Source organism: Arvicola amphibius, chromosome 3 (assembly GCF_903992535.2).
Source record: "Arvicola amphibius chromosome 3, mArvAmp1.2, whole genome shotgun sequence".
NCBI classification, from domain to species: Eukaryota; Metazoa; Chordata; class Mammalia; order Rodentia; family Cricetidae; genus Arvicola; species Arvicola amphibius.
The window spans coordinates 123,885,251-123,898,796 of record NC_052049.1 but is presented as its reverse complement, the minus strand read 5'-3'; the positions used below and the strand labels follow the sequence as shown (position 1 = coordinate 123,898,796).

General features: G+C 36.6%; 1 protein-coding gene across 2 annotated transcripts in view; it reads left to right on the top strand.

The window, feature by feature from the left end:
* Scaper (S-phase cyclin A associated protein in the ER) overlaps positions 1-13,546 on the top strand; it is a 378,485-nt gene that overhangs the window by 110,753 nt on the left and 254,186 nt on the right. For both annotated transcript variants that reach the window (XM_038323850.2, XM_038323851.2), the window contains exons 18-20: positions 9,867-9,948; positions 11,618-11,770; positions 12,274-12,381. In XM_038323850.2, coding sequence (XP_038179778.1) covers positions 9,867-9,948; positions 11,618-11,770; positions 12,274-12,381 — 343 coding nt within the window. The remainder of the gene's footprint in view (positions 1-9,866; positions 9,949-11,617; positions 11,771-12,273; positions 12,382-13,546) is intronic.

Genomic DNA, 13,546 nt, shown 5'->3' with positions numbered 1-13,546 from the left:
TTTATTAATCATTCTGATACGTGTCATTTCTTTTTATCCAGGTGAGATTTTTTTTTAGTTGATAAGACTCATTGTAGCATTTTTTGCAAAGGATTTTGTGTTCAGTGAACTGCTGGTTACTCATTCATCTGGGAATATTTTAATATTTTTTCATTTGAATAATAGTTTTACTTTCAAAATTTTGACTTGTTCTTTTCTTCTGTTTCAAATGAGACCTCTGCCTTAAATCATGCTATTTTTCCTAAGTGTGGTAAATTGTTTCTTCATGCTCACAAAATAGTCATTGTCTTTTGTCATTTTGAAAATGTTTTTTCTAGGGATCCTTTGTTTCTCTTTATATTAATGTTCTGTGTATTAATGTGTTTTTGTTTTGTTTTGTTTTGTTTTGTTTCTTTTTTGGATTTTCAAGACAGGGTTTCTCTATAACCATCCTGACTGTCCTGGAGCTTGCTTTGTAAACCAGGCTGGCCTCAAAATCACTGCCGTTGCCTCCAAGTGCTGGAATGAAAGGCGTGTGCCACCACCGCCCAGCCAATTAACGTGTTTTTAAAGTTAAATTTTAGATGCATTTGACTATTATCATAATTTCTTCAAATATTTGTCAGTTTTTTTTAATTCTTTGAGGTATGACAGTTTCAGAGAGTTAGTATTTAGGATTTTAAATTATCTTATTTTATGTATATGGATATTTTTCATACATGTGTGTCTGTGCTGCCTACTGCCCTCAGAGGCAAGGAGATCGCCTCAGATCCTCTGAAATTGGAGTTTAAGATGGTTGTGAGCAGCCATGTGGGTTCTGGGAATTCCACCTGGATCCTCTAGAAGAACAGCCAGTGCTCTTAGCTGCCTAGCCATCTTTACATCCCAGTGTTTGAAATTTTTATAGGATGTTTCTTAGGACATGTCTAATATTTGTCTTATGGCTAGATTGGGGTTATGATGTTTTATGAAGAGGATAACACAAGTAGATTATTCTTAACATATCAAAAGCTTATATCATCTTGATTTATTCCTTATTTGTATTTCACATGGGTTTAAGTGCATATGTGCACGTGTGCATTTGGAGGCAAGAGATCAGCATCAGGAATTTCTTCAATTGATTTTAAATCTTATTTTGAACAACAATAACAACAAAAAAGTTCTGTCAATAAACCTGGAGGTCACTAGTTTGGATAAACTTGTTGGCCAATAATACCCAAGGATTTTCTAGTCTCCAGCTGCTTACACTAGGCTTATAGGGACATGCTAAAACCTAACTTTTTATGTGGGCCCTGGGGAATCTGAGCTGAGGATGCCTGTATGGGAAGCACTTATCCTCTCAAACCACTCCCAGCCCTGATGTTGTTACCTTTGATTACCTAACTGAGGTAGTGTTTCTTCCTTATATAATTTAAAAATCCACCCCTGTCGTATTTGTTAAATTCTTTTAATATCAATATGACATCATTTATTTTGTATGTTTAATGCTACAATTTCTGGTGGTTTGAATGAGAATGGCCCCATAGACTCATGTATTTGAATGCTTGGTCACAGTTTGTGGGATTATTTGGGAAGGATTAGGAGGTGTGTTACTGGGGTGGGCTTTGAGATTGGAAAAGGCCATACCATTCTCATTTAGCTCTCTCTGTCTCCTTTAGTTGTCTCAGTATGTAAGCTGTCTACTACTGCTGTAGTGCCATGCCTGTCTGCCTGTCTCCATGTTTTCCTCTGCCATGATGCTCATGGGTTCTAACCCTCTAGAATCATGAGCCCATAAAATAAATGCTTTCTTTTATAAGTTGCCTTAGTTATAGTTTTTTTAAAAGAAAACAAACTATTTTTTTCATTATACATACCAATCCAAGTTCCCACTTCCTCCTCTCCTCCTATTCACTCCACTTACCCTCCCCACCATCCACTCCACAGATTAGGTAAGACACATTGCTTTGGGGAAGGTCCAAGGCCCTTCCTACTATATCTAGGCTGAGCAAGATATCCATCTAAAGAGAATGGGTCCCCCAAAAGCCAGTACAAGCAGTAGGGGTAAATCCTGGTGCCACTACCAGTGTTCCCACTGTTTGCCCCAACCCTATAACTATCACCAACATTCAGAGGATCTAGTTTGGTCCTATGCTGGTTCCTTCCCTGTCTGCTGTGGTTGGTGAGCTCTGATTAGCTCAGGTAAGCTGTTTAAGTGGGTGTCCCCATCATGGTCTTGACCTCTTTGCTCATATTCTCACTCCTCCAACTCTTCAACTGGACTTGGGGAGCTCAGTCCAGTCCTCCAATGCGGGTCTCTGTCTCTGTTTCCATCAGTTGCTGGTTCTATGGTGACATTTTAGATATTCATCAATCTGACTACAAGGCAAGACCAGTTCTGGCACTCTCTCCTCTATTGCTTAGGGTCTTAGTTGGGGTCATCCATGTGGATTCCTGGGAATTTTTCTAGAGCCAGGTTTCTTGGTAGCCCCGTAATGGCTCCTTCAATCAAGATATCTCTTTCCTTGCACTCATCTCTGTCCTTCCTCCATCTTGACCATTCCAAGTTCTTCTCCCTCCCCTTCTTCCCCCTTGTTCCCCTTACACCCTCGCTTCTCTCCCCACCCCCATGCTTTCCATTTTGTCAGGTGATCTTGTTTATTTTTATTTTCTAGGTGGATTTATGTATGTTTTTCTTAGGTTCACTTTGTTACCTAGCTTCTCTAGGATCATGAACTACAGGTTCAATATTCTTTGTTCATGGCTAGTATCTACTTACAAGTGAGTACAACCATGTTCATCTTTTTGGGTCTGGATTACCTCACTCAGGATAATTTCTTTTTCTAGTCCCATCCATTTACCTGCAAATTTCATTTTTTAGTGGTTGAGTAATATTCTGTTGGGTAAATGTACCATATTTTCTTTATCTATTCATAAAGAAATATTGAGAGACTTCAAGGTTGTTTATGATTTCTGGCTCTTATGAATAAAGCAGCAATGAACATGGATGAGCAAGTGTCTCTGTGGTAGGATGAAGTGTCCTTTGAGTATATGCCCAGGATTGTTATAGCTGGATCTTGAGGTAGATCTATTCCCATCTTCCTGAGGCACTGCCACACTGATTTTCATAGTGTAATGCTATACAAGTTTTCACTTCACCAGCAGATGAGTGTTCCCCTTACTCCACATCCTCCTAAGGATGAACAACATGTTACCTTTTTTGTTTTGTTTTGTTTTATCTTAGCCATTTTGACAGGTATAAGATGAAATCTCAAAGAAGTTTTAATTTTCATTTCCCTGTTGATTAAGAATGTTGAACATTTGTTTTTCCAGCCATTTGAATTTCCTCTTTTGAGTTTCTGTTTAGAACTGTGCCTCATTTTTGGGGGGTTATTTGTTTTGTTGATTTCTAGTTTTTTGAGTTCTTTACATATTTTGGATACTAGCCCTCCATCAGATATGTAGTTGGTAAAAATATTTCCCATTCTCTAGGTTTATGCTTTTTCTTCTTGTCTTTTTTCCAACTACTTTTTTTGGGTATAACTTTTTTCTTTTTCATCTAGGGCTTTCAGCAGTTCTGTTGTTACTATTATAAGATCTCCATTTTTTTTTAAAAAAATTGTAATCACTTAGTGTTATAAACTTGCCTCTTAGAACCACCTTCACTGTGTTCCATAAGTTTGGGTATGTTCTTTATTCATTTTCATTTAATTCTAGAAAGTCTTTAATTTCTTTTTTAATTTCTATCTTGACCCATGTTTTCATTCAGTTAGTGAGTTTGTAAGCTTTCTGTTGCTGATATGCAGCTTTAATCTGGTGGTCAGATAGGATGTCTGGGTGAAACATTATGTAAATAGGTTAGGTCCATTTGGCTTATAATGTCCATTGGTTCCAGCCTCTCCCTGTTTAGTTTTTGTTTGGATGGCTTGTCTGTTGGTGAGAGTGGGGTGTTATATTTTCCCAGCTGTGGTGGACAAAGAAGCATGTAGCTGGCAAGAGGGCCAGGGCTCTGAGATTAAGAATGCTTCGTTTTTTTTGGATTAAGTCTCCTTGATAACCTTCTATAATGTGTGCTGCCTCTGGATACCATTGCCTGGAAGCCAGCTCCCAGGTGCTGCAGGTCTCAAAAGGAAACCATAGAGTAGACACATACTAGACTTTTTAATCTGAGGGAATTAAAGAAAAAGACACACATTCTTTTGATGGTTTCCTTTAGATACTTTTCTTTATTCTCCTTTTTTTTTAAAAAAAAATTCTGATTTTGTATTCTATATTCTCTTTTCTTATCTCTATCCAGAAATGTCACTTCTGTCTCTCTTGATGTTTTCCTTCTCCTTCTAACTCTCTTGATGTTTTCCTCTTAATTCTCTCAATATTGATGTTTTCCTTCTAAGTGTATCTTTATTCTTGATGTTTTCCTTTTAATTCTCACATTCTTGATATTTTCCTTCTAACACATTTTAGCTCTATTCTTTTTCTTGCAGCTTATATACCCCAGCAAAATCTTTCAGGCAATATAAAAATTACAATGTGGTTACACTCTGTTTTTCAAGTGAATGATTGCAATAGATACAAAACAAATAGTAAAAAACAGAATTTTTTTACATGACTACACATTTCACGTATTACAGGTGAAAAACAAATTATCCCAAGAACCAGTGTACATACATACTCAAACAACTTGTTATAGATTAACCATGTAGGGAAGATATTCTTCTTTGTCATGTCTTTTACTGGCAGGCTGTTACAAAGAAAATACCAATCAATTTATTGCTTATCTTGAAAGGTAATCTTTTAAGGACTCTTAAAGGAATCACAATCTAAACTTTTATATATGAAAAAGAATCAATCAACTCTACTTAAATCTTTAGGGTACATATCCACTTGTCAATAGTTTCTTCTATGAGGAGATTGAGGGCAGAAATGGTTATAAGGAATTAATCATCACCTTTCCAATCCTAGGAAGCAAGGCAAATCAGCTAATGGTAATTTGACTGCTTTGTTCTTGTTCCCTGACCTCAACAAGTTCCTCATTCAGCTATGTGCCTTTCTAAAACTTTGTCTTTATGGGTTTTTCACCTCAAAACTATTTGACAAAAACATCTTAGTCTAACCTTACATTATTAGAAGGCTTTGTTTCAGCTACAATGCACTCTGAAACCTGTGAACACATCTGCCAACATTAAGGTTAAAAGATTTTAAGATTGCTGGACTAACTAGGACTCAATTGTTTTTCTTAATCATTAACCTGAGTCATAGTCTATATGGCTCCTTAATGGAATCTCACCTATTCTAGCTGTGTGACACTTCCTTGTTTTATTTTTAGTCATCAAAACTCTGAATAAATTAACATTATTATTACCAATTAGACAGTACAGCTTAAGAAGGAATTATCTTGGGCTGGAGAGATGGCTCAGTGGTTAAGAGCATTGCCTGCTCTTCCAAAGGTTCTGAGTTCAATTCCCGGCAACCACATGGTGGCTCACAACCATCTGTAATGAGGTCTGGTGCCCTCTTCTGGCCTGCAGACATACACACAGACAGAATATTGTATACATAATAAGTAAATAAATAAATATTTTTTTAAAAAAAAAGAAGGAATTATCTTCATCGTAATCCACAGGTAAAAATGCTCAGTAGAACGGGAAGTTTCCATGAGATAAACACACTACATTAGAGGCAGTGGGGATCTCTTTACCCATTTTCTCCATGCCTGAAACAAGAGACAGATAGCAACAGCAAATGTGTAAAGACACAGCAGAAGCAAAAGACATTTTGGGGTCTGTGGTCTTAGGGCCTTGCCTATCTGAGATTCACCCCTCAGGGATTTGCCTCCTGGTGGGCAACACTTTGAACCACCTGCTGCTCCTCTGACATGGCCACCTACAGCTGGATGATATGTTGATAACCCTGATCCATTCTTCTGCCTGCGACCATATTGATGTCCGTGACCTGAACTGCTGCCAGAAATAATATGGAAGTCCATCATCCGTGCTGCTGCTGGCTGTTATGGGCAAGGACCCTTCTTTTGTGGTAGTATTATCAACTGTGGATGAGAGACATTGACAGCTTCTGTGACATACTGTCCCCCCCAAAGAAATAGTCCAGACAAAAAACTATTAAAGAGAGTCCTTAAAAGCTGTTATAAAGGTCAGGGAGTTTGTTGGGCACCAGCCTTGACAAAAATACTATTTACCAGGGTAGGGGTGTGAGGCTCAGAAAAATTAGAAAAGAGTATGAAGATGTTAGTAAAATAATAAAACAGAAAACATAAGATAGTTTCAGGAGGAAGTTCCAGTGAATACTGAAATTGCCTGTGTTTAATTTCCAGTTGCTTAAAATATCCCTGACTTCAAAAGGTAGGAATAAGATTTAAAAAAAAAAAACTGCATTAACATGATACAAGGAAATGAATAGACTAGTAGAAGGTTGCGGGCTGCATTCATAGTTAAACATTCTGTTGCTAGAACAAAACAAGTCACACTAACACCCTAGACCAAAACGTTTTGTAGGCAGACCACTCCTGTTTGGATTCCATTGTTATCTCCTTAAGGGAGTAGGAACTTAGTTGGGTACTTAGACTTTTGTTTGGAGTTGAAACACATCTACTTCTCTCTTCCTGAAATACAAGGTCTGGATATTATTATCAGTGCTTGTTGACAGTAACCTTGAGAGAGTAGAACTCTCAGAACTGATCTAAATATAGGTGGGACTTTTGTTTGAGGTACAAACAGAAAATAACCTTGAAGGAGTAGAGGTAAATTCCAACTCCCTGACCTTTGGTCAAGGTGGAAATAGGCTCACATTTTTGGGCCTTCACAGTGGTTAGAGTATACCTTTAATCCCAGCACTAGGGAAGCAGAGACAGGCAGATCTTTTTGAGTTTGAGGTCAGCCTGGTCTACAGAGCAAGTTCCAGGACAGTCAAGGCTACGCTAAGAACCTTGTTTTGAACCCCTCCCACGCAAAACAAACAAACAAACAAATAAACAAAAAACTGTGATAAAGATGCTGAAGTACAGCTCTTCACAGTTGATGGCTTTTGGTGAGGGATGGGGAAGGAGCTTACCACTAGGAGTTTACTGCGCTCCACGAGTACGTGGGCAGCACAAAATGGACTTGGTGTGGTGTTTTTGGGAGGAGGGTGCAAAGGTGGGAAGCAAGTGTGATTAGAGTGCATTGTATGAAATTCTCAATTAATAAAAGTATGATGTTGGGGAATAAAGGTCTCATCAGTGTGTGAGGGTCAATATGTGTGGATTTTTCCTTTGAGTATGTAATATTCTTCCCCATCTCTTTTGATTCATTTTGGTGTGAAGTCTATTTTGTTAGATATTAAATGACTATACCAGCTTCTTTTTTCCATTTTCTTGCAATATTTTTTCTGTTTCTTTAGCCTGAGGTGATATCTGTCCTTGATCTTAGGTTAAGCAGAAGGCTGGTTCCTTCTTCTGTTTCTGTACCCGTTCTGTTAGTCTCTCTCTCTTTTTAATTTGGGAGTTGACAACACTGATGTTGAGAGATATCAATAAGAAGGGTTTGTTGATTCCTGTTATTTTATTGGTGTTGGTGTATATGTATATATTTCCCTTTTTATTTGCTGGTCTGGGATTATTTATTCTTTGTGTTTTCTTGGATGTCATTAACCTCATTAGGTTGGAGTTTTCTTTCTAGTGCATTCTGTAGTGTTGGATTTGTAGACTAGATATTGCTTAAATTTGGCTTTATCATGGAATGTCTTTTTTTTTCCATCCATGGTGATTAAAAGTTATGCTGGGTATAGTAGTCTGGGCTGGCATGTATGGTTTCTTAAGCATCTGTAGAACATCTGTTCAGGCCCTTATGGTTTTAGAGTCTCCATGGAGAAATCAGGTGTTGTTCAAATAGGTCTGCCTTTATGTTACTTGATCTTTTTCTTTTGTACCTTTTATTATTCTTTATTTGTTCTTTATGCTTCATGTTTTGATTATTTGTGCCTGGGTTTTTTTTTTTTTGTTTTCTGATCTAGTCTATTTGTTATGTTATATACCTCTTATATCTTGAGAGCCATCTCCTTCTTTAGGTCAGGGAAATTTTCTTCTATTATTTTGTTGAAAATATTTCCTGTATTTTTAACTTGCATTTCTTCTCTTTCCTCTATTGCTGTTACTTTTAGATTTGGTCTTTTCACAGTGTCTGAGATTTCCTGGATGTTTTGTGTCAGGATTTATTTTAGATTTAACATTTTCTTTTGTTATGGTATCCATTTCTTCTAAGCATCTCTTTAATGCCTGAGATTTTTCTCTCCATCTCTTATATTCGGTTAGAGTGGCTTACCTGTGAGGTTCTTCTTTGAGTTTCTAAATTTTTCTTTTCCAGATTTCCCTCAGTTTGGGTTTTTTTTTTTTTTTTTTGACTCTATTTCCAGTTTCAGGTCTTGAACTGTTTTATTTCCTTCCACTGGTTGTGTTTTCCTAGATTTTTTTTAAAGGATTTATTTATTGTCTTTAAGGACCTCTGTCATATTCATAAAGACTATTTTAAAGTTTTTGTTTTATGCTTCAGCTATGTTGCAGATCTCAGGGCCTACTTTTGCAGGGTTGCTGGGCTATGGTGGAGACATTTTGTCCTGGCTGTTATTGATTATTTTCAAGCTGGCATTTAGGCATCTTGGTTTGTGAATATTGTAATTCCAGTTGCTGATATCTGATTTTGTCTTTGTTGGGTGGATGTTTTGTTCCTTGTTTGGTTGCCCTCTCTGGTTAGTAGAGTTTGGTGGCTGTGTGTTGTATAGTAGGAAATTCTTCAGGGATCCTGACTTATGTGGCCACTGTGGGTTCCAGCAAAAATGTGTTTCTAGGTGTTGGAAGCTGACACTCAGGTAGGAGGATGGGCTAGGGGTGGGTTGGTGAGGGGTTCCACAGGAGGGAGTAAAGCAGGGTGTTCCACTAGGATTTGATTAGTCCCTCAGAAATGGAGGCAGAGAGTGAGAAGTGGCCACAAATAGGGGTGAGATGGGGGGATTGGGTATGGAGAAGAGAGGGAGGGGTGAAAATCTGAAGCTTGACTACCTACCTGCTTTAATGACCTACTACTTCCTAATGCTGTGACCCTTTAATACACAGTCCTTCATGCTGTGGTGACCCTCGGCCATAAAATAATTTTGATCGCTTCTTATAACTGTAATTTTGCTAGTTATGATTCATAATATAAATATCTAATATGTGACCCTTGTGAATGGGATGTTTGACCACCAAAGAGGTTGCATTCCATAACTTGAGAACTGCTGGACTATTTGCCTCCCTGTCAGGCTTGCTTGGCAAGTTCCTAGAGGAAGCCTACTGGAATGGGGGCCTAGAACCACAGGATGTGTGGGGAGGCAGGCTGGAGGAGATCTGCTTGATTCACTGGAGATGGGGCAGGAAGGAGGTGGAGGAGGCAGCAGGTGATCTGCTACAGTTGTTGTGAGTGTTTCTGAGCTTCTCATCAAAACACCTTCTCCCTGAAAGCTCAGATACCAGTATTCTTTGTTTTGCTTTTCAGTTGAGATGTTGATGATATTCAGAGCACACCATGGTTACCTCTTCTGTTCACTTTGCTTATCGTTTTATACCTTTTCTATTGTTTTCTTGTGATATTAATAATATTTTTAAGAAGATAGGTATAAATTATGTTTTCAACATTTTATATTTAATGATAGTTCTAGATCTATTCTTGGGGTCAGAAACTTATTTTCATAGCTAATCAGCTGTGTTGCTTCATTACTAAAAACAAACAGGATGAACCAACTACTATTGCTTCTCAAATATTTATTAGGCAATATTTGAAAAAATATAAGCCTTGCAACCAAATTGTATTTTTTTTTGTTTCATGAGATTGAGGTGTGTTACTCCAAGCAGGTGAACCTACATATTTGACTGTGTCTTACAGAGACAGGGAAGAACGGTTGGCAGCACTCACAGCAGCTCAGCAAGAAGCTATGGAAGAGCTGCAGAAAAAAATTCAGCTCAAGGTCGGGACAGCATGTTATTTTAATTTGAAAATTGAGAGTTTAAATGGAGCACATTATAAAATTCTGTGGAATAAAAGTTGAATTAATTTGTATTTATAATATTTAGATAACAGATTTTTTTATGAATGAGTCATAACTGACTCAAACTCAGCTGTTTGGCAACCAAATTTATTTTGTTTTAAATTGATTTTGCTATTTTAGAATCATTGTGGAACAATAATAAAGATATTTAGTATTTATTCTTATTAATCAGTTAATAACTTGAAGTCATCTTTGTTGCTGGAGACTTCTGTCCCACCTGGTCCTGCAGCCATTTGTCCCAAAGAAATACACAGAGGTCTGCATTAATTATAAACTGGTTGGCCTATTAGCTCAAGCTTCTTATTAATTAATTCTTACATCTTAAATTAGCCCATTATTATTGTCTGTGTTAGTCACATGGCTTGGTACCTTTATCAGTGAGGTGTTTTCATCTTGCTTCCTCTGATTACTGCAGACTGAGCTTTCCTCTTCCCAGAATTCTCCTGTTCTCATTGCCTCGCCTCTACTTCCTGCATGGTCACCCTGCCTCTACTTCCTGCCTGGCTACTGGCCAAACAGCATTTTATTAAAATACAATTGGCAAATCTTTACAAAGTACAAGACCATTGTCCCACAGCAGTTATTAATAGTACTTTATTATTTTAATTATCTAGCAATTATTCATTTATTTCAATACTTTTGAATTGCATAGTTCTAATCTGGAAGGCTATAAATACTAATAATTTCTAGAAAAAGATTTCCCAATATTATAACATGTAGGTGGTTTCTGCTATAGAAGTGCTTTATATTGTATCAATGATTTACATGTTGGCTACTTGTAGAGACAATAACTTTTTAATCTGAAAGATAGGAATTTATCATCCATTCAAATTCAGTGCAGCAAATATTAATGAATGGATAAGATTGGAGTCCCATTTTTAGGAAATGCCTAATCTAGTATGAGATTCAGATGTTAGCAGATAACTTCTGCATAGTAGAGGTAAGGTTATGGTCTATCAAATATCAGGAAAAATAATTACTCAGCTGAATCTTGAAAAGAGTAGTTGAAAATAGAAAATTCAGTTGAGTAAGATACATTCTGGCTATACAAAATAATGTTAACACAAAAAAGATTTTCCAGGGTTTGTGACTGGAAGTGAAAGAGTAGTTACAGGGCAGTTATACATTGTAGTATGTCTTTGTCACTTTCCTGCTGTGTGTTTAAGCATGAGTGTTTCTGTGGGTCAGCACTTATCATAGTGTTTGATAGGTAAGCAAATGGGTAGTGGGCAGATGCTTACCAAATTCTACCCCCAAGAAACCAGTAGTGTTGAGTCTCTGAGCACAGTGATGTGCTAGAAGATGTATGAAGTTCTGTTAAAAATCTTTAACTTATTCTTTTACAAATTTGTCTATGAAACTGTTCCCACAAAACATGCACTACCATCCTGTGGACGCACTTTAGGAGCATTATTGTACACGAGTGATATGTTAAAAGACTGTGAACTTTGTTGTTCAGTGTGAAAGTTAATATTGAAACAAGTTACTTTTGGATTATTTTAGAAGTTTTAATGAAAAATCTTTTTCCAGGATCTTAGTATAACCTGAATACTTTTTAAGTTTCCTCACACTTTGACCCTGTCTACAGCATGATGAAAGCATCCGAAGGCACATGGAACAGATTGAACAAAGGAAAGAAAAGGCTGCTGAGTTAAGCAGTGGACGACATGCAAGTACTGATTATGCCCCTAAATTGACCCCTTATGAAAGAAAGAAGCAGTGTTCTCTCTGCAATGTCCTGGTAGGTGGTTGTCACTGTTAATAGTCTGTTGATATAATTTATTGCTAAAATTTATTAAAAGGCTTCCAGCCTTTTAAATCTTGTGCTAAGACATCTACTAAGTGCTATTGACTTCTTTGAGGATTTTAAATGAAAAGTAAGAATTACAAATAATAACATTTAGGAATGGCAGTATAAAGTGCTGGTGTATGCAATTGTTACTAAAATGGTTGTTTACCTGCTTAATAATAGATTAAGTCAATATTTTAATGTATTGGGACCAGAAATCAAAACCAAGTTTTTCAGTACTGAGACTTGAGTCTTTAAACTTAGTCTCAGAATTACATTCTAGGGGAAATATATATGTGTGTGTGTGTGTGTGTGTGTGTGTGTGTGTGTGTGTATGTATTATATATATTCTAGAATGATCTGAACTTGTATAAAAGTACTGGATTGAATGTTTAGTTCTTAGTATTGGGTACAGTGGTATGTTGATTGGTATGACTTTGATTTTGTGTTTTTAGATCGCTTCAGAAGTTTATCTCTTTAGCCACATCAAAGGGAAAAAACATCAACAAGCTGTGAGAGAGAATAGCAGTATCCAGGGGCGTGAACTTTCAGATGAAGAAGTGGTAAGCTTTACTTTCTGGGCTTTTTTTTTTTTTTTACAGTTACTAATTGATTATCTAGGTGTGCTCTTTTATTATGAGTTCCATATTGATTTGTATTCATATAACAATTTAGAACCATACTTAGCACTTAATAGCTCAATTAATATCATAGGCATATATGTTGTAATTTTAGTATACATATACAAACAGAAATTTTGTTATCACTTACATAATTCTTGTTTCAGAAAGAGTTACAGTATTTTGTACTTGTGAGATAGCTAGCTCAGAGGATAAAGGCACATGCAGCCAAAGCTGTCAACCTCAGTTTGATCCCTGAGACTCACATAGTGGAAGGAGAGAATGGATTCCTTCAAATTGTCGTGTAATAATCCCCACCTACATGCCATGGCACGTAAACAACTGAGTATGTACACACACAGCCTAAATAAGTAGAATCTATTTTAAAAGATTTTTAAGAAGTTATACTCAGGTTATCTGGAGGTGGCTCTGCAGGTAAGAGCACCAGAGTTTATAGAGAACCAGAATTTGTTTTTGAGCACCATATTGAGTGATTCATAACTGCCTGTAACTCCAGTTCTGGCAAACTTGATGCCTTCAATTGGTCTTTGTGGGCAACTACATGCACTTTGTACATGGTAGGTACAGGCAGGCATGCACACACACACACACACACACACACACACACACACATCTTTAAAAATGATAAGTTATAATATTTTGTTATTTGAGACAGGAATTCATTCATGTTTTATCAAATGTTTTAGAAAACATAGATCAATGTCTAGTTCATGTAAGTGGTTGATATTGGATTAGTAAATCATTTACATAGTTTTAGAAATGTTTTATTTTCTTACCTATAGTTACTATATACTAAAATTATATATTTCTATGAATGTTTATAATTTTTATTCAGTTGTTCTTGAACTGGAATATCTATGAATTTGTTCTCTATATTATACAGAATGTCTAAAGTTTACTAAAGATGTAGACTTCATACTTGATAAACATCTGTTAAGATGCCCAGGAAAGATTATTGTGGTTTCTTTGAGGACAGCACCTATTAGTAGATATCAGTGTGTGTTAAACTTATATTTAAGATTTATTTTTATTCAGTTATTTTGTGAATGTGGTTAGAGGAGATCGGGAGATGACTTTGGGGGTTGGC